We start from the raw sequence: 22,274 nt of genomic DNA on the forward strand, positions 1-22,274 counted from the left end.
AATAAAATCCAACAATGGTTTACAGATATACCCTAACTGGAAATGAAAGACAGCTCCCTCTACAGGTAGGATTTACAGTTTCTGCAATCGCATATTAAATGTGAATGGTTTACGGTGAGATAAAACAAAGACTGATATTACTTTGCTACAGGGGAACGGGAACCGTGATTTTAAAAATGCAAGTAAGCAAGGATTCACAAGATAAGGATATGCAACTTTGTTATCTATGTACAATAATATGCAATGAAGATTTCAGGATCTTCCATCATCAATCAAACATATTTTAACCAATAGTATCACAGTATTCAGTGGACACTCAGAAATCGTCAATTCGATAAATAAAAATAAGCGAGATTATCATCGTATTGAAAAATACATGTAATTCACGCTTTGCAAAAAATCGAGGACGCTAACAGAAATAGCCCAAGATGAACACTACGGTAATCAGTTCTTTCACTAATTTGAACTAATTAGTATTTATAGAAATGACGTTTTGTGATCAATACAGACAAGATATTCATTGCATAAAACATTGCTGGCAAACCCTCATCACATGAATAACTAATTATGTAAGCTTTTACCTCGGCATCCAATCAAAAGAATATGGTCACTTTGTGATCACCCAGGCAGATAATTGGGACTTCAGTTCTAATGTGAAAAATTAACAGGAGAATTCACACTATTTTAATTTGGATATAAAGCTACCAGGAATCGTGTTTAATAATTTTTTTTTTTTATTAACATGTGAAAATCTCTTGTTTTGAAGTAATATCTAATTTTACTGTCACTGATGTTAAATATGGTCTTAGATATTCAGGCCAGCACAATGGTTAGCAAATGATAGAAATAAAATCAGACCCCATTGCTGCCAACAGTAGACGTATAATCTGTCAATAATCAGTGAACATACCAAAGATATGTCCTTCCTGTTGTAGCTTTCCTGACTGATGTACATACAGCTGACCAGAAAGACAATTCTGTGGTGGAACATTCAGGAAGTTGGAAATATACAATCCACCACAATACTTTAACGAGTGTGATATGTACCGGTATGTATATGAATGCCAATTAGGAAGTGCATGTCTGCATGACTGAAGGATGGAAATAGTAAATCTCAAGTTCGTGTCAGTTGCTTCCTTTAACAATGTATTGTACTCAGCTGAAGTGTCAGCGGGGGAAGGGGGGTGGCAGAAGAGGGAAGCATATACAGTAATTGTCAACCAACAACCCCTAACCCACCCCCCAATTTTTGTACATGCATAGGAACACCATTACTGCGTCTTGCCTCTGGCAAACGAGGGAGTCATCAATAGTACATGAGGAAGATGGCCATATCGTGTCGATGATTCCAACAACAAAAACCTACCCATGAGCCTTTCCATTAGTTGTTAGCGGTAATGCCGCTTAGGGCTCAATTCCCAGCCGTGCCGAGCCATGACCAATCTACTTTAAACAAAATTTGTCAAGTAAGTAAAAGCACTGGGAGATTTTGGTCAATGTGAAACACTCCATGTGTAATATTTCAATAAAATTGGCACAAAAACAACTGTCAATTCCATCAAATTTCAAAAATGAACGTGCGTATACAAACCATGATATCTTGGTGTTCGTATCAAATTTACTTGTCTGTTGCTCATACAAAGTTTGAATATAATTGACCCAGGCATTTCTGAGAAATGGTTGATGACGTGTTGAAATGTAAACGTTGTCTGTCAAATGTTAGCGAATCAAAAAACAAATTCAAGTGTATATGTAAATGATTATGTCTTGTCTTTGTACTAACTTACAACTAAATCTCTCAAAGCATGTCCAAGAAATTATGTTGGAGAGACACACGTCATCATGTACCCTAAAATGTAAGTCTGTGTCAAATTTTATCTGATTGGGACTAATATTTCACACAGCGATAATGGTGATGACAATTTCGGAAATATACTTGCAGTCAAAAAATAATAGATTAAGACTGTGCTTATGAAAAAATTAGCGCTGAAGTGCCACCAAGCAAACTTAAAAAAAGCAAAAAACAAATAATTAAAACTTAAATTTATTATCACGGAAACCAAAAAACAGAACTGTTTAACTTTAGTTCCATATACAATGTATAATAGTTCATAGTAACATAAGAGAGGATCAATTGGGAGCCAATCGAGTTAAAGAAACTAAAGAACAATACATTATTCCTTTTCCTCTGTTAAAAGATACCTTTGACTTCATATCATAGAAAATCATTATTTTAATTAATAATTTCAGTATGATGACATGCAAATAATATTTGGATGCCGATATGAGTCACACCTTTCTCTATAATCAATATCCGCATCTTGAATGTTGAAACAAAAAAATCCTATCATTCGAAACCTGTTTCAGGACTGCTGATATCAACGGTTGAGTTGAGTAGGAAATTGTAAGTAAAAATGTCCATAGGAAATAACATTCTGACATACTTCTTTACGGCAACGTGAGTGGGGGTTGGATACACACAAACGTTATCTACAAAGGAAAAATTTCTGTTCCAAAGCAAGGTACCACTGAAACCTGTGGAATAATAAAAACAAAATGGTGTTAAATACTCGCTTCAAATTCAAACACGCCTAAATTAAATAGATCTTAATTTTGCTAAAATTAAGGTGCAACATTTAATGTATTTTTCGGTAATTTCTGTCCTAATGGATATAATCTCTTATTGGCTTTTCTTCATCACAGACAGAGGTGAAGCGCTCGTTTTCACACTTTGTCAGAACGGGACTACTAGTATATAGGTTTATTTTGTGAAAGGCACCAAAATTTATAATAAAAAAATGAAAATTGTGAACATTATCATTAGTCTAGATCATTTGCAGAATGTGCCGAGACGGAAACTGATTTGCAGTTCTTCTTTTCCATCCAGACAGCTAGTACAGAGAAACACATCCAGACGAACTCTAAGTTTTTAGTCTCTCACTAAATCTGGGCCACTCCCTGACAAATTCCTTGAAACCACCAACAATAATAATAAACTATTATTTCAAGTACTGTAAAATGACTAATTTTCACTGGTTTTAAATTTCGCTGATTTAGCATTTCAGGCATATTCAGTGGGTTTTAAATTTATCATTTAGATAATGTGTTCTATGCTAAATTTTACATATTTACAGGGTTTTTATTTAGCACATTCTGCAGTCAGCGAAATGAGCAAAATTAAAACCCAGTGAATAATTAATCTTTTTACAAGTACTGTACATTCTAGTACACATGCCATTGTCTTGCTTATGGTGATGAAGTTTATTTTACTATTCTAACATTTTTAACAAAATCTGTTATTGGATATGCGCTTTTAAAAGAGCAAACCATATAAATGTACAATCAATTCCACTTACATGAAATTTGCGAAAAATTGGGTCTCTCACGAAATTAAAGCAGCCTACGAAACATAGATACACGACAAGTTTTGGTCAATCTAGTACACAACTTTAACGAGAGTACCAATAACCTCTTATTTATCAACTACAAGACCTATGTGACAATGTTTTAACAGGTGACTCAAACACGTAAATTATTGCACTAGTGCATTTTTAAATATGTGGGTCAACTACTGAAGGTCACATAGACACACAAATAGCGGATAGCAAATTAAAGCAAACGACAAGTATCTTATCATATAATTCATATTCAAGGAAGCATAATTATGATAAAAGAAAGTTTGCTACAATTCAAGATGCGCGAAGAATCTAAATTATTATATCTATACGATGTAAAATATGAAAATTGTTTGTTTTTTGAGGGAAGGGGCATCTTTGTTCACCATGAACTGAAAGAAACAGAAGGCCCATATTACAGACTACTGTACATCCTAATTCAGTCAAGGATGGCTGGGCTACTTTAACCAGCTATTATATAAACCAATAGCAAGTCAATCAGTAATGATACAATTAATTATAAATAAACCATATCTAAATTTATCAGTATGTTTCATTTCAGACCACACAATGATGTATTTGCATGGGGTATAGTTATATATTGAAATTGTTTTCAGTGAAGTTTGGTAACGTAAACATACTGACTACACATCTTGTTGATTTTGTTCTCGTAAGTTGATGCAAAATATGGTTTGGTACGTACATACATACAAATATCCAGTTTGTACGCTCTCAATTAACTAATCAACATTGCTCGATGTAATTCAGGAATATTTCTAACTGAACGGCTTCTCACTGCATTTGTCACTATGGCATTTTGAAGGTGAGCTGTAAAGAATGTTTGATTCGAATCAGTATGTCTTTATCTGACTCTGCTTCAACGAAACAGAATTCCTGGAAAGAGCACAATACCTCATCTATCACAAGATCAAGTACTGAACGTCATTCCAAATTAACACTACCGGTAATTTTCATGAGATAAACCTGCAGAATTTCCAATCATTTCCACATCTGTATCTCAGAACGTGAACAGAAAAAGAGGATCTGTCTTTACTATTTATTTTATTAAAAAGCTCCATCACACAGTTTAAGTAGAAGCCAACTCATAAATGAAAATACCCAGAATGCTTTTATATTGCATATGTTGTACTCAGAGCCAACACAAGCATACTGTCGTAAACAAAATTGAGGGTCAGCAACTGTTTTCATTATAATTACAGTAATAGTTGACATTTTGTCAAGTTTTGGAAACTTTTCCTTATTACAGATTCCTATTTCAAATCTCTACGTATTGACATAGATTGAAGAATTTATACAGTATGGCTGACAGGATATCTTCATTGTCTTGTATTACTTTGAACATTTAGGCTTTAGAAAGAGGTACCATATTTGCTCTATTAGTAACGCACGTGCTAACGTAGATGATGAGTATAAGGTCATAACGAGTCATGTTTTAATGCATCAATATGCAATACATACTATTGTTGGTTTACAAGCGCTACTAAAAAAAAAATATATTTTGACAAATTTATTACGAGTTCTTAGCATTCATTTCTATGCACATATTTTTTTTTTTTTAAATTTACCAGAAAACTTTTTTTTTTTGCCTTTACCCAGTTTAAAACCCGGACTGTTGTCAATGTCTTAATTCTGAAAGGTTAACTTATCCTGGTCTAGTATATGAAGGCTAATCATCGTGTATAAATTGAGAGAAAAAGAAACCAGGCTGACATGGGAATACACTGAGAGAACATAACATTACTTAATCTATACATCTTTGAATAGCCATTAAAGTCCAATACTTCAGATAAAATCTCTTATCTTGTGGAATAAATCATTTTTCCACATCTCTAGAGAACAAGTGAACTTTTGCGTCATTTCACTACAACTGATGGATGATTTCATGTAACGTGATGGTACATCGTAAATACCAACGGCATTCGTAAATACCAACGGCATTCGTAAATACCAACGGCATTCGTAAATACCAACGGCATTCGTAAATACCAACGGCATTCGTAAATACCAACGGCATTCGTAAATACCAACGGCATTCGTAAATACCAACATACCAAACATGGGAATTTTGACAGTCTTGAGTGCTTTTGTATGCAGTTTTGTAAACCTCATTTGAGATAAAAGATGTTCATGCATATTTTAGTTTATTCTTTAAATGTTGTTGAAATATGTAAATCAAGTAAAGCACAGAAACAACTCCCGTGTGCTGAGACAATTGGAGCACAGAAACAACTCCCGTGTGCTGAGACAATTGGAGCACAGAAACAACTCTCGTGTGCTGAGACAATTGGAGCACAGAAACAACTCTCGTGTGCTGAGACAATTGGAGCACAGAAACAACTCCCGTGTGCTGAGACAATTGGAGCACAGAAACAACTCTCGTGTGCTGAGACAATTGGAGCACAGAAACAACTCTCGTATCATCACAAAATGAACACATCTGAGAGAGGTCTACCTGTAGTACCTACATAAATAATAGCAAATCAATCATCACTTTTTACCAAAAATATTCACCAAAATTAGAGAAATGAAGATATCATGAAATTAACAAATCTAAGAGAGGTCCATCCAAGGTACATATACCGGGGGTACACCAATTATCAAAGCATTCAGGCTTGTAGATTTCAAGAAGAAGTCGAAAAAATATAAAGTTGACACGGACGACGTACGCCGATGGACAATCACTCATGTGATAAGCTCCACTTGACAAAGTCAACAGCAGAGCTAAAAAATACATTTGGTTATACATCTCTAGTTTGTAATGTATTTATTCCAGAGCACATCTGCAACAAATTAATTTTTAAATCTGATTTTTCTGAGAAATTGGCTAATTTATTTCAATTAGGTAATCAATATGTATTGTTTTCAACTCAACTTCTATGAATTACCCGAGAGCGTCTATGTACTAAGATTCATTAAAACAAGATGGGTTATTATTGGGCATCTCGGGTAACAATAAAAATAGACTAATTTATACAAACTCAACAAGAAATATACACAGAATTCAACCAGAAATTAGACAGGCCTGTTAGAATATTCCAGGATTGATCTCGAAATATCAGTTGAAACACTGAAAATGGCTAATTATGCAAATCAGGTTAATTAGTAAGCACAATTTCAATCTAAAATGAGTCAGGTCTTTTACATTGTCGCAAGGCACCCACGTTTCAAATTGGATTGAAATGTGACGATTGGTTTTTGAGATAATGGTGGAACAGATATATATATATATATATACAGACAGACAGGGTAACCATAAAGACTCCAATTGTGTGCTTTGCACATGAGATCAAAAATAGAGAAATTTCAAAGCCTTATATATTCAATAAAAATTTCATATAAATGACAAAAAGTAAATATAAATCTAAAGTAATCAAACTTGTTTCCACGGTAACAATGACTTAGGGATTACCCCGGTACCCAGCATTAAACGTCATTTTGGCAGCCATTTTGAATTGAAAATGGTAAAATGCATACTACTTAAGTATACAATCCAGGCTCAGGTTTGTTTGTTTTTAAACTTAAAATACGGTGGAATAATTTATTTTCGCTGATATTTAATTTTTGCTGAAAGGCTTTTTGGGCGTTCTGTATGGAATTTATTTTCACTGATTTTTGATGAGTTTAATGTGAAATATAGAAAAAAAGTATATGCGCAGGATTTTATTTTCAAGGAATCACCCCTTCAGCGAAAATAGCGAAAATAAATTCCAAGCGAAAATAAAGTATTCTACAGTAGACAATCATAAAGTATTTAACAGTCTCATCAGATTTGCTTCACTTTTACTTTAATGGGTGTTGTGTTCAAAAAATGTAAGTAAAAATTGTAGTCACCATACTACTTTTCACACACAAGATTAGGTCAGCAATTTTTCTATGAAGAAATCACGTGTATATTTTGGTTGTCGGGAATTATTTTGACAATTAATATTTATTTATTTTAAATTGATCCTAAAATATCCCTTTTAAGTTTTTTCAGTTAAAATAATTTTGTGATTGGTAAAAAAAATTAATTAATTAATAATTTATTAAGTAAGAGATCAATTTTGCAACTAATATCTCTTTACATTTCAGACTAAATTAATGGACTACACAGGTAACAATTAAAACTAATGAGACGGCAGATGGTGTACGGTACAAGCTGATTTTGAGATATGAATAAATAAGTTGATGATTGAAGTGAAAGATTAAACTCAAGTCTGCAGGATATGTTGGCCTGAGATATTTAAGCAGCGTTCTTCCTAGCTTTGTACCCGAGCTAGTCGGCTAATATGTATACGACTGGATCACATTTGCGTAGATCAGAATTCTCATTACATTACGCATAATTAGCATAACAATGCTCCTATTGGTTACTTGAAAATTCAAGTATGGTGGGATGTCACCGTGCCGGGAAAAAAATTGGTAGATTACAGAGAACAATTTTGCACTGTTTAGTGATATTACTGAGCTTTTATTTAAATTTCTCATCACAACATCTCGACAGCTTGTTGTTCTGACCTCTACACACAAGCACTGAAGAGTCAAGGAGACGCATAAAGAGCCTTAGTTAAATTAAATTTTTATGAGACAACTAGACTAATTTGTAAGTCACCAAAAATAGCTGTGTTGACATGGAAAGCATACAGAAAGAAACCATCAAGTTTCTCTTATGTGCCTCTAGAGGGCAGTATGACCAGCAAATGCACATGCCGAGCTAGTACTGTATTGGGCTCAATTTTCAGATTTTTTTGTTTTCACCGATAGCTAAATGTGCTAAATTCAAATTCAAAATTAGAATGTATTATTTCCTTCACCTTTCAGTGAATTTAAAACCTAGTGTACATCACTGCAACATCAAATTCAACAAAATTGAAACATGAAATATTTTTCCATATAAATTTAATGAAAAGTAATCAGTTTTAACAGTGAATCAGCCATAGAAATAGCATCTTAAGATGAATAAAACAGCACCCTCTATTGACCAAAATTGGGAAGAGCTTAAAATAAGCACAACGGGTTATTAACAAACAAGTCACATAACTTTTGTGAAGTGATAAGATCTTGAAAGTGGGAACAACATTTGTAAATGTTATTTTAGGGATATCATGAAGACATTGCATGCTTGGACTTCATTGGTCTATTTCGTGATATTCATTCTATGATTACTTGACCTTGACTTTCCAGAATGCAGAATACATTTTACAGTTAATTGCACAAAAACAATGTACCGAGAAGTGCACATAAACCCCCAAATTGTATTTACCCCCGGTATTGTATCTTGAGTCATTAAAATACGACTTATTTTTACCAAAGCCACGCTAAAAAATACTGCAAACATAAACATGTACTGAGAATAAACCCCAGAAAAAGAATCGACAAACAAACTCATAACAGACGAGACTATGCTGGCCATTTACTCATTTTTAGTTTGTTCCACAGGGTTGTGGCAGATACTTTTACCGTAATGGTTTCGTTGGAGTATGAAAAAGCATTCTGTGCATCTTGATCACAAATGGGACCCCTTCTTGTCGCTAATAGAGTCTAAGGTAAACACAATCCTTGGCAAAGTTTCCTTCCAACAAAAGACAGTGACTGCTAATAGCAATGTGGAACCACTCACATTCATTCTGTATTTTCCTGTTCATCCACTTCTATCTCTTCCGATAATAACTCTTCTAATTTCTTTCTTGCCTCCACTACTTTGTCTTCTTGTTTTTTGATGTCTGCGTCAGTCACGACAAATCTGGGACAAAGTGGCTGATCTGTATTGAGGTACACCCCTGGGTTCTTCTCAATCGCAGACTACAATACAAGAATACAATGTATGGAAACAATGCGATTTTCAGTCTAATTTATTCCAGTGCATCTCTTCCAAAAGTTCAATTTAAGTCTGATTTATTGAAATATTAGAAATTGGCTAATTAGATAGTAATTATGCATATTTTTCAACATTAAACTAATCACGTATGTGGATTACCCCAGAGAATCTATGAACCTAATTTCAATAACATGCACATTATGCAAATCAGGCAATAGTATGCTTGAATTTCACCCCAATCTTAACCAGGTCTTCAGCATTGACCAGAGACACCTATATACCAAGCCTTGTTTAAATGCAATAAAGTAATTAAAATGCATGGATTTTTATCCAAACTATGTGTCAAGTATCTATATGTACCAACGAGTGGTTCAACTCCCAATAAAGCTCTATAAAGGTACCTATATGTTTGCGGTCAAAAAAACAACAGACAATCATTAATATGATTAGCTCAGCTCGACGAAGCCAACAGCAGAGCTAAAGATGCATTCAAGGTGTTAATTTTTAATTTCTTACCTGCGTAGCTGTCTGTCCTGTGACTGGCTGTGTACTTAGATGTAAATTTGTTGCTAAACTCTGGAGCAGAGATTCATTTGTGTAGCCTGGGCCAAGACCTGGAAAAAAAAAAACAGGATGATTTTTACCACAAATATACCAGCAAAATAGAAAGAATTTAATTATCAGACAACCAACCTAAACAGTCTGTTAATGCATATTGTTTAAGGTGTTGATCAGCTTAATTCTATATGCTATGCACACATTGCTCAGTTGTATTGACATTGACACCATCGAAGTTTACCGAACACCAGATAACACTGAACACTTCTTCGGAAATTGGGTATTTTCTTCGTAAAACGTTTTCAAAACAAAATGACATGCGATCAGGACATTTTGACCTTTGCAGCTGTGTAAGATTTTTTTAAAGAATCGACCAGCATTTAGTAACAGAATGTCTATATACATCAAATAGTTTTTGAATATATAATGAGCAACTTTGAAACAATATTTCTCGTTGTTGCGGATTTTGCTGTGCTTTGAGCGATCATACCACCTTGTGTGTCAACAGTTTTTGTGTTCTGGGGTGCCGAAACATGGGATAGCTGGTGTCATATACATGATATCTCTCAGCGTATCAGCGTAACCTATTAGCGGTAAAAACGGGGGGCATTTTATTTTTGACGCATTCGATTTTATAGTATGTGGGATTCTCTTCGGCGATGTCCTCGTTAAATTGTTAACCTGAAATAGCTTCCCAGTCATAACTATCGTGCTCAGATTCGCTAAATTCGTTTGTAAATGCTATTTTCTTATAACAAAAAGTTAAGTTTTCTGCTGTAGAAAATTGATAATATTATTGTGAATTTTCTTTTAAGTTGTTACAATATATTGGGTCAAGTTAAGGAAGAGAAAGACAGTAATCCTGGTCTAGATATGCTTTGTTAGTAAAATGATGAATTTCAATATCAAGTTCAAGAAAATTTTTGGCACATACCAAACATGAGAACACAAGTCATTGTCAATAACACGTCCCCGTTCCGTTCATATTTGAGTGACATATACATTCAAAGCAGATCATGACCGAAATGCACCTGCATATGTACAACACATTGTGCTAAATCTGAACAAAATCCATCCATGCATGACTGAGATCCGGTTCTGGAATTGTGAAAATACGTGATTTTGATGCATTTTCGGCCTTAAAATGGCCATCATTCCGCTATTGTTAAGCAGATCATGAAACAAATGCACATATCTATTTGTGACATGATGTACCATGTGTGTGTGAAGTTTGAACTTGATCAATCCAGACATGTCTTGGATACGGATCCAGAACTGAATTCTTTAAAACAAAATGGCCGCCAGTCAGCTATTTTGAACTTGATCCGAAAAAAAAAAATGACGTGCATCAAGGTCCTATTATGTTTAATGTATGCAGTGTTCTCCCCAAAGCGTTTTAGCGTAGCGGGGCCGCTACTCCATTATTTATGCCGCTACTCTGAGAGATTGCCCGCTACTCTGTGGCATTTCCTGTTACTCTTTCTTTTAGCTTGTTAATACACGTGCGAATCTGTTAGTCAGCGTCATCAGCGTCCGGTACTGTGAGCCAAATCAGGTGTGAATGGAAACATGTCAGTGATTACGCAAAGACAATGGACTAATACAGCTTCGTACTTCGACAATAAACACTTTCGCCCTATTTAATTGGGGTAATAGCGAGTATTTTCTCAGTAGCATATTTGGCTGGAAGAAGCAACGATGTCAAACAGCAGAAATATTACGTTGTGGTTCCGCGTAGAACGCCCTGCTGGGCCCCTGGTTGCGAGCGATAAACCCACCAGCAACGCGGTCACCGGTACCCCTGTCGGCAGTGGTACTAAACGTGTCCAAGATGATGTTACAACGAAAAGTGCAAAAAAATAAACTCTAGATTTGATGCACAATGGACAACAAAATATACGTGGCTGAGAGAAACATCCGATGGCAAAGGTAAAAAAAGTATTTATTTGTAGCGTTTTACTTGGAAGCGAGTTTTGACCTAGTTTAGTAAATTTTTGTATGGCTTCATTTTTTGCCGATCGTCGAAACATTTTTTTGGAAACGACCTTCTTTCTGGAAGTTCAAAAATTGTTGGCTACGATTTATCAAAGTAACTAATACTAGTATTGTGTTTTGAAATAGTTGGGTAAAGTTTATCGTGGCAATTTTTAAGTTTAGCGACTTTTCAAAATGGCGGCAATTTGTTTATTTTCGTGTTGATCGTGACGATATTTTTTAAATACAAGTATTGATTCGCTCCTATTTCTTATCTTTTAGGAATGCTGTGACACATATGTGGAAAATTTAACTTAAAAACATCCAGAAATAGTTCTTTGGTATGGAATTCTATGCCATGTATAACTATTACGAAATATGCTATCGATAAACACGCACACTCGGAGATGCACAAGAAGGCCATGTCATTTAATAGAAGTGGGAAGCAAAGAAAATCACGGCGTTCTCAAAAGCTGCAGATCACTGAGCTTCCATGAAAGTCCGAAGAATCAACATTACATAGAAATCACACAGCAGCAGATTCATTTAATCTTCTACATAAATTTGTTAAAAAATAAAGACACATTTTCATCCATGCAAGCCTGTCATTATTGTTTTCTTTATCTTCAGACAAATGCTAATGATATGTAAATTATATGCAAATTAGCCGCCACTCTGATACATTTTTCTGGGGAGAACACTGGTATGTACCAATTTTGAATGAAATCCGTCCATGCATAACTGAGATCCGGGTCCGGAATGGTGAAAATGTGCGATTTCAATGCATTTTCGGCCTTAAAGCGGCCGCCATTTGGCTATCGTTAATGAGATCATGAAACAAATGCACATACATATTTGTGACATGATGTACCTTGTGTGTGTGAAGTTTGAACTCGATCAATCCAAGCATGTCTCAGATACGGATCCAGAACTGAATTCTTTAAAACAAAATGGCCGCCAGTCGGCCATTTCGAACCCGATCCAAAAAAAAAAATGACGTGCATCAAGGTCCTATTATGTTTAATGTATGTACCAAATTTGAACAAAATCCGTCCATGCATAACTGAGATCCGGGACCGGAATGGTGAAAATGTGCGATTTTGATGCATTTTCGGCCTTAAAATGGCCGCTATTCGGCTATCGTTAATCGGATCATGAAAAAAATGCATGTGCATATGTCCCATATAATCTGTGATGTATGAGTGAAGTTTGAACTTAATCGGTCCATGCATGTTCGAGATACAGGTGATCACGGACGCACGGACGGACGGACGGACGCACACAGGGCAAAACATAAGTCCCCGTTTTCGGACTGCGTCCAAACGGGGACTAAAAAGTTCTGGACACATTTCCCATATAAGGAACAGAGGGCGCTATAGGTCAAAAACCACCCCTGAAATATGATGTGCACCCTCTAGTGTCAGGTTTAGTAAACTAATTTAAAGGTTGATCAAAAAAGTTTCACGAATGTGAGTGGCACACAAGAGTTTTCTATCGCCAATGTAATTGCATGTAGTACAGGAAAAACTACTGAAACTGCTATATTATTAAAAATAGGAAAATTCAAAACCACTTACATCCCCTAATCTTATAAATCGGTGGTGTTACATATTTACAATTTTAATCTCATAGATGTGCTATGGTAATTCCCTTGGGATATGGGAGCACACAAAAGTGTATCGCAAATAGAATTTGGTAAAGACAGAGTATTTCCCTCATAGCACCATCAAAACTATCACCAATCAATAATATTTGTATTCAATGTTTGTAAACATAGCAAATGTATATTGGGTCTGAACATGAAGTACTAGGCACATGCAAAGAATGAACTTAAGGATGCTGTACACGTTTTTGGTATTGATTTTCTAAACTGATATTTTCATATACAATATTTACTGAACAACACAAAGCTATATATTGATGGAAAGCTTATTTCACACTGGATATGAAATCGACAAGATAGTGTGTGTATGGACGTGTATAGTCACGTGATCTCTGTGTAAACACAGAAAGCCATTTTTGGTAAAAAATAATTGAACCAATAAATAAACAAATTTAGTGGAACATTGGCAACAAAACAGTTTTTCAGACGACGCTCGCCAGCATTCAGTGTTAATTGAGATATATATCTACATGATAGTTGGAAAAGAAATAATAATTTAGCTATCTTAAAAAACAATGCGATCTGGTTCTTTCCGGTATTCAGAAATTAGAATGTAATTTCGAAACAAATAGGAAAATAGGAAAATCCCAGCGCGGCTTGAGAGGGAACATATCGAAGAGTGTCTGTACGAAAAATTAGTATAATGCGTCCACTAAAACTCGAGATCAAAGGCCTGTAGTTGCCGTGAATCGCTGTTTTGTTTAACCGAGAAAATGGCAAAAACAACTTAGCAGCAACGTATCGTCGGCTAACTCAAAATCCGTTTGTCCCATGGATCAAAACAAACTCATAATGAATAGTCATGGTATCTGTCTGTCATAACCACACAGATGTGTGGATATGCGTGGTCGCAAATGGTTATAAAGTATGAAATTATGCTCCCGAATCCAATAGGAAACACTGTTTCACGGCGTGACAAAGCCGCGCCAAAATGACGTCATGATTTACATATTCATTAATACGTTGTGGGAGGAGATGCTCCTTTTCTGGAAGACTCATTACCATACATTGCCCTCCATGGAAGGTCATTCTCTTGCTCAGCTGCTGAACCAATAACCGTGGCTGAACGCACCACCAGAGTCAACTACATGTAGTTTTCTTTCCAAGATTTTTTTTTTTACTGCGCGAGATGTCTCGACGAAGATCTGTATTATCTGATTTGAATGGCAATGAGGGGGAGAGAAGTCACAGCGAGCGCTGAACTGAATTGGGAGATGCGATCGCTTAGGTTTAAAGTTGTCTGTCGACCGGGCGGTGAATTTTCAGTTTGTTTGCTCCGTTATTATTTTGTTGATTTGTAAAATAACCTGTTCGCCATAAATCGTGTTTTCCGTTTTTTAGTTCCCAAAACTGTTGTGACAAAATTAGTGTGATGATTCTTTTTCCATCTTCAATGCGTAATACATAGTACCGGCACAACTGCTGGCGAGGACTTAACTGCCGGTATCTCACAATCAGTTCACTTTCTATATCATGTATAACAAATCTAACTTCATTGAATCCGTCAAATTATTTATTGAGAATGTGAAGATTAAGAAAAATAAAACAGGTAAAACAAGGATGCTCACACACACGCTTTTACAGCTGTTTGACTCGTGCTTTACATGTAGCCATGGTGTAGCCAAGTCCGGGCTCAAGTGTTTCACTTCCGACTCATTGTGGTCGGAGTCCATGACACGTAATTTGGTCACGAAAACTAAGTCTGCCATGTGCTCAAATTTTCTACCATCTGTTTATACCTCCATGGTCTGATCAATTAAATCGTGGAATGTACCTTCCATGATTAAATTTTCATAATAATCGCTTTACATACTGTCGACGTTCTTCTCCAAATTTCCTTGCATTTGTTTTCTTTCGTCACTGTCATAGTCGACTCCAAGACGGTTTCATAGTCGACTGCTTGAAGAGCGAGAAATTCAACGAAATTAAATTTGTGGACGATCGTAAATGTAATGCGTGTAACTTGTACCTCGGACTACTAATACTTGTATTACTAGTCTGAGCTTGTACTGAATGCAAGAGACTGTTTATATTTGCTATGGGTGGTGACTATTATGCAAATTATCTGTCTATTATGTCTTTGGCTGATTAATTAAAACATGGCTTTCAAAACAATGACATGTGCTTTTGTTTTTAATTAACAAAAATTTATTTTTACACCCTATAAAAACATCCAATTCACTTGTTTTCCTACTGAGTGTTTGCTCCTTGTAGTCCAGCATTGAAAAATACAAAAAAGTAGAATTTTGGGTTTCAAAGCAAAAAAAGGTGTATAGCATCTTTAATCGGTCCAAAGGATTCTGAAATAAGACTCCGGACAGACGGAGGCTTCATTTTTGGACTTTTTTTTATTTTATTTTTTATTTTTTTTTTTATATATTTTTTTATTGGGTACTCATAAAAATTTACATATCTGTGAGTAAAGTAGTTACATTCCTGTATAACTCAAAGTTTTTCAAAGTGACATTTCTCAAAGCTTCAGAAGAGGAATAGTTTATTGCTCAAACCCAGAACCTTTATGTTTGCTTTTGGTTCACATGGACGGGTTTTTTCCCTAAGATCACTATATTCATTAGATTTTTTTTTTTTTTTTTTCATTAGATTGCTACTTGTCTATCTCATTCAGTTCTAGTTCATACCATTTGCCCCTTTATTCCATATATGGTATTAAAGGGGACCACTTTTTTAAGTGCTGTATCATTTTATTGTTATGATTTGCTATCCAATTTTCACACTGGTAGACTCTTTTCATGTATGTTAGAATACCCTTGAAGTTGGGTTTTATATCATTCATTTTACAGTGGTAAATGTGTTTCCTAACTAACAGGCTAATAAAATTTATTGTCAACGATTCGCCTGGATCTGATATTATTAAGCACATTCTGCTTGGTGGTGAATTTTGTTTTAATATCTTTCCCCAACTAAAAAGTAGGTCTCTCCAAAGTGCAACAACATATTCACATTCATAGAAGATATGTTCCAGAGTTTCTGGATTCTCCTGACAAAATGTGCACATCTGTGTAGGAAACTTTTCTGGGTTTATTTTATGAAGTTTGTCATTTGTATATAGAATGTTATGTAAAAGTTTAAACTGAAATTCACGTGTTTTGCTGTCGATACTCATTTTTATCATTAATTTGTACATTTTACTCCATTCTATTAGGCCAAGTTTCAACATCTCTTCAAGTTTCTTTTGACTCACTGGAGGGATGAATTGCCTGTCTATTAATTCTTTTTTTATATAGGGTTTTGAGATTGCATCAAGCGGTGTTGGAATTCCAGACACCGATAAGCTTATCTCGTCTATGTCAGTGATTTTGTATTTTAGATTTTCAGGGATGGCAGTAACAAGGCCAATCCATTTTAGTTTATGTAGTAGAGTCCATTCATTTTGGGGTATTGTTTCCCATGGTATAAGACCATTCTCGTTAAACAGATCTGAAACTCTTTTAATTCCGTTTTCAGCCAATTCTCTATAAAAAAAAATAGGTTTTCCGGCTATTTTTATATTTTCGTTATTCCAAATTACTTGGTTTGTGTTTCTGTAACTCATTTTAGTTTCAGCTTCCCAAATTTCAAGACATTCTGGCAGGAAGTCAGTACAGCGAATTGGTAAAAGTTTTGTTTTATAATTACATTGGAAGATGATATTACCTCCTATACTCTTAAGCTGCTCATCAATAAATAGTTTATATGGATGTTCATTATTTGGATCCACATATATTTTAATCCATAGTAGCCTCTGTTGTTTTTTGAGGATATGCATGTCTGGGATACCCAAACCGCCCTGGCCCACACCTCCTATCATAGTTCTACGAGCAATTCTGTCTTTTCCTTCCCATATAAAATTATACACAGTCTTTTGAGCCTCCTGAATAAATTAATTCCCAACTGCAGTTGTACTCATAATATATGTGAACTGGGATATACCATAAGTTTTAATAATTTGGGCTTTGCCAAAAAGAGAAAGTTTCCTGCTCTTCCAAGAGTTCAAAATAATTTTCATATTGTCCATAGCTTTTTTAACATTTATTTTCCTATTTTCCTTTTGATTGTGAGAAAAGTAAATTCCTACAATTTTGATAGGAGATGTGGGCCATCTAACCCCGAACAGTTTATCTTGCCTATATTTCCATTTACCGAGCCAGACAGCTTCAGTTTTGTCCATGTTAATTCTCAGCCCTGAGCATTTCTCAAAATCCCCCAATAAGTTAAATAGCACCTCAGCAGATTTTTCGTTTGAAATGAAGCATGACATGTCGTCCGCAAATGCTGCTTCTTTAATTTCTTTTCCCGATATGATAATGCCTTTGATTTCTTGTTTTGATCTAATAGCCACCAGCAGAGTTTCTAAAACTAAAATGAAGAGCATCGGAGACAGAGGGTCTCCTTGTCTTACCCCCCTTTGCAACTCAAAGTATCCCGTACTATATCCGTTATTCATCACGCAACATACAATATTTGTATACAATGATTTCACCCACCTTTGAAATTGAGGACCGAATTGAAATTTCTCTAATGCCCTATCTAGATACTCCCAACTGACCGTATCAAAGGCCTTTTCAAAATCTACTGCTATTAGCAGAGCCTCCTTACCAGTTTGTTCTATGTAGTGATACACCTCACTAATTAATCTTGCATAATCACTAATATTGCGGCCTTTAACAAAAGCTGCCTGGGTTTCGCCAATTAATTCAGGGAGAACAGATTCCAATCGCTTAGCAAGACATTTGGATGCCAATTTTGCATCCACGTTCATTAATGAAATTGGCCTCCAGTTTTTCAATAAACGTTTATCTCGTCCAGGTTTTTCTATTAGTGTAATGATACTTTGTTTCTGAGAGGTCGAAAATTCTCCCTGCTCAAAGGCCAAGTTTAATGAGTTCACTACCAGATTTCTTACCAGTGGCCAATATGCCTTATAAAACTCAACCGTTAAGCCATCGTTTCCTGGGCTTTTATTTTCTTTCATTGAAGTTAATGTATCAAAAATTTCCCTTGAAGTTAGAAGTCCCTCACATTTTGCCTGTGAACTTTCTGCCAGCACTGGAATTGCAGTATTATTAAGAAATTTAGTGGCCTCTATCGAATCCTTATTTGAGTACAGCCTAGAGTAAAAGGTTTTTATTTCTGTTAAAATTTCATTTGGTTGTTCTATAGTTTTATCCCCTTCTACTTTTAATTGTTTGATGCAGGATTTCTTTCTGTTATTTTTTTCCAAATTCAGAAAATATCTGTTGTTTTTTTCCCCTTTTTCATACCACCTAGCCCGTGATCTTATTATAGCACCTTCTACCTTATAATTATAATGGTCTTCTAATTTCTTTTTCATTTCTTCCATATTGCTATAATTTTCCTCATTTGGGCTGTCACTACACATCTGTTGAGTATCTTTAAGCTGTTTTTCCAAGTCCTCAATTTCCTGTTTACGGTTTCTTGCTTTTTCTTTAGTGTAATCAATTGTAAATTTTTTAATCTGGTATTTAATTAAGTCCCATAACTGACTTCTATCTATATCTTTAAATTCTTCCTGCCAGTTTTCAATCTTTTCCTTTATTAAGTTTCCATACTCTTTATCTTTGGTTAGAGTGGAGTTGAATCTCCAGTGAGCAGGACCATGTTTCTGACAAGAATTTTTTAAATGTAGCCAAACAGCAGAGTGATCCGAAGCTAAACCTGGTATAATTTCAACTTTTTTAACAATATTTTGCAAAACATCTGAAATTATTAGATAGTCCAGTCTGCTTTGTTGAATAGTAGGGCGTTTTCTACGCCAAGTAAACTGTTTTTTGTTCTCATTTCTTATTCGCCAAATGTCAACTAAGCTAAATTGTTCAGTGATATCCTCAAAAATGTCTACCGATTTAGTCCAGGCTTGGGGGTTCCCTCCTGATCTGTCCATCAAGTTATCCACTGTAAAATTCAGATCACCCCCCCCCAGATTATCGTACTGTTTGGATCTGGGATCATATTAGTTAACCTAATTTTTAAATCAGTTAAGAATTCAGCATGTTGTGATTTTCTATTGGGTGCATACGTGTTTAGTAGAATACATTGAGAGTTATCAATTTCAGTTTGAATCATTAAGATTCTCCCATCCGTATCCTGTGTTAGTTTATTAACTTTATCAGTATTTCTAATTATAGTCATCACTCCTCTGCTGGTGGTAGTTCCATGTGAATAACTACATTTCCCCTTAAATTGAGAAGACCAGAAAATCTCATCTGCCGAGGTGCTATGTGTTTCTTGCAAATATGCTATATCAAAGTGTTTTTCTTTCAGCCAATTAGAAATTTTCTTTCTCTTGTTGTAGTCCCTGAGGCCTCTAACATTGAGGGTCACAATAGATAACTGCTCTTCTATGAATGCACATGTTTGTACTTGGTTTTACAGGAAATTTCAAAGTTGAATAAGCCCAATTTTTTAAAGTAACACAAACAAAAACAGTAAACATTAAGGACATTGGCAAAAGCCAACGGACACACGGTAACTGGAAGAAACAGCAGAGTACTGCAGCATGGGACGGCTCCCAGGTACTCAATATGAATATGTTTTCAATTATTTCATACTTATGTTGCCCGTCTAATTGTAAATATTTCCTTGTGACCCTAATTACAAGTTCTGTAATGTGAAGTCAGAGATAAACTTAATAAATGCCATGAGGGCTTCATATAATAAAAGTCTTAACTGATAGTTGGCAAGTCCTTTACCATCACAGCCTTCATTTTTCCTCTGTCGTCTTCGATCATGCAGGTCGCCGGTACACGCCACGCTATGTAACACTTTTTCTTTGGGTTTTCCCTTTGAAATTTCTTTCGGTAGAGAGCCAGTCTTTTTCTTTCGTTTAGTACACTCCTGCTCACATCGTCGGTCACGAATATTTCCTTTCCAGCATACGGGTTGTTCCGAAGACATTTAGGAGCAGCGAACAAAATATTTCTGGCAATACTGGCGTCCACGAATCCCACCTTTATAGGCCGTGGTTTCCCTGAACGAAGTGGCTGCGCTGGCACTCTATGTGCGCGTTGGATGGCCACGCGATCTCCAACGCCCCTCACTTCCATGTGGGATATGATGAATTTCACTATGAACTGGGCACAGGATTTTTCTTCTCTTTCTACCCCTTCTTCAAAGTTGAAGAAGTTCAGGTTTATTCTTCTCCCTCTGTTTTCTAAGTCTTCATTCTTTATTTCTGTTATCTTCATTCTGTTTTCTAGCTCCTTTATTTTGTCCGCCAGTTCTTCTACGTCGGCTGCTTTGGTCACGTGTTCTAGACTTTTCTCTACTTCGTCGATGCGATCACTCATCTGGTTTAAATATACCTCAATGTCCGATACTTTCTTGGTTGTTTCTGTAAGTTGCTCCTTCAGTGGGTCGATTTTCGAGACTTCGTTCCTAATTGAGAACAACAGTCTGAGGACTACCGCTGATCGCTGATCTTCCGCGAGTTCCATTGCTTTTTCTAGGTCGCCATCTTGGATAATACGGTCCTGGGACTCCACGAGTTTTTTGTTCGTCGTTAGCATCTCGTCGACCTTCCTCTCTGTCGTATCGGTCTCATTTTTTCCTGTGGTTGTTGTTTTTTTCTTTTGAGGCATTATTTCGTTAAAATACGTTGTTTTTAGGCTAGTTTCCTTTCTTTTTTCCTGGAGCCGTCCGATTCGAAGCTAGTGATTGTGACGCATGCGCAGACCCTTCTCATTTTTGGACTTTGTCCGAACGTGGACTAATAAGGATTATGAATAGAACTACTTTAAAATCTGTATTAGAAACCGCGGCTTCTATTAAAATGAAACAATGCAACAGAGGGGAAGCAGATTCTATTAGAGCACATATGAGAAATGATTATTTTTTGGTTCTCAATTATTCAAAAAGAATGGGTGCGGCTTCTATCAGGGATAAAGCTTCTAATACAGATTTACGGTACTAATAGAAATAAGTTTGAAAATAAGCATACAAACAAAATACCTTGTAAATAATTTTACAATTTTACTGATAGATTACAAATGTTGTTTGCATGGATGAAAGAATATCGTATTCCTCACCTGTTAACCCATCTGGCAATTCTAAACTTTTGAAAATTTCTTCTGTAACATCACAGGATTTCAACCCTTGCAGTCGCTTTTCCCAAAATAACTGAAAAAAAAAATTGTGATGATTCATTGATTGAGTACTAGCAGTGTACCGGTACTCCACAATCCAAAATAGCTGGAGAGTGAAATAATTAGCATAAATTTTTTGATAATATCATTAATTCACCTATTCAAATAGGTTATTTATTAGAGACGCTCGGGAAACCAAAATTTACTATGTAAATCATTCCGGCGACAAAAAAAATCAGCAATAATGGCCAAGGGCGTGAGGGACTGAATTTCAAAAACATTTTATATATAGGGTATATAATAAACTTCGATTGTATTTGCTTCCTACTTTTAGAATTGCAGTTTTAAATTTCAAGAGGGGTAACAATTCGCATATATTTAGCATAATAATTTGCTTGTAATTAACATATCAATCACAAACATTTTAAATGTGAAATCTAAGAAATTTTATGCCAACCTCAAAGACTATACTATATTTGCTTGTTTTCAATTAATTTTAGCATACCTCTGCAATTTGTTTTAGCATTGACAATTGTTTGATTCATTGAATTAAACAGGGTTTGTCCGGTTACGAACAAAGCTGTCTCGCACAACCTAGAAAAAATTTTGAATGTTCGAAGTACAGGTACTCATTGGACAAAAGATACGTGGAAGTTTAGCAACTGGGACAATTTGTATACCCCACCCAGTGCAATATATCCGGTTAGAATCAAAGCTCACATGTTTTTATTTAAGGGACTAGATTCTGCCAAAAATATGCCTTG

The 22,274-nt window shown here is 35.4% G+C and overlaps 1 protein-coding gene across 1 annotated transcript in view; it reads right to left on the bottom strand.

The window, feature by feature from the left end:
- Positions 1–2,028: 2,028 nt before the first annotated feature.
- LOC100376048 (methyl-CpG-binding domain protein 2-like) overlaps positions 2,029–22,274 on the bottom strand; it is a 29,904-nt gene continuing 9,658 nt past the window's right edge. Inside the window, exons 3-6 of the mRNA XM_085507012.1 lie at positions 21,454–21,544; positions 9,730–9,827; positions 9,016–9,197; positions 2,029–2,535 (exon numbers count right to left, since the gene is read on the bottom strand). Coding sequence (XP_085363138.1) covers positions 9,018–9,197; positions 9,730–9,827; positions 21,454–21,544 — 369 coding nt within the window. The 3' untranslated portion in view covers positions 2,029–2,535; positions 9,016–9,017. The remainder of the gene's footprint in view (positions 2,536–9,015; positions 9,198–9,729; positions 9,828–21,453; positions 21,545–22,274) is intronic.

This window comes from Saccoglossus kowalevskii, chromosome 13 (genome assembly GCF_978046115.1).
Source record: "Saccoglossus kowalevskii chromosome 13, keSacKowa6.1, whole genome shotgun sequence".
Taxonomy (NCBI): domain Eukaryota; kingdom Metazoa; phylum Hemichordata; class Enteropneusta; family Harrimaniidae; genus Saccoglossus; species Saccoglossus kowalevskii.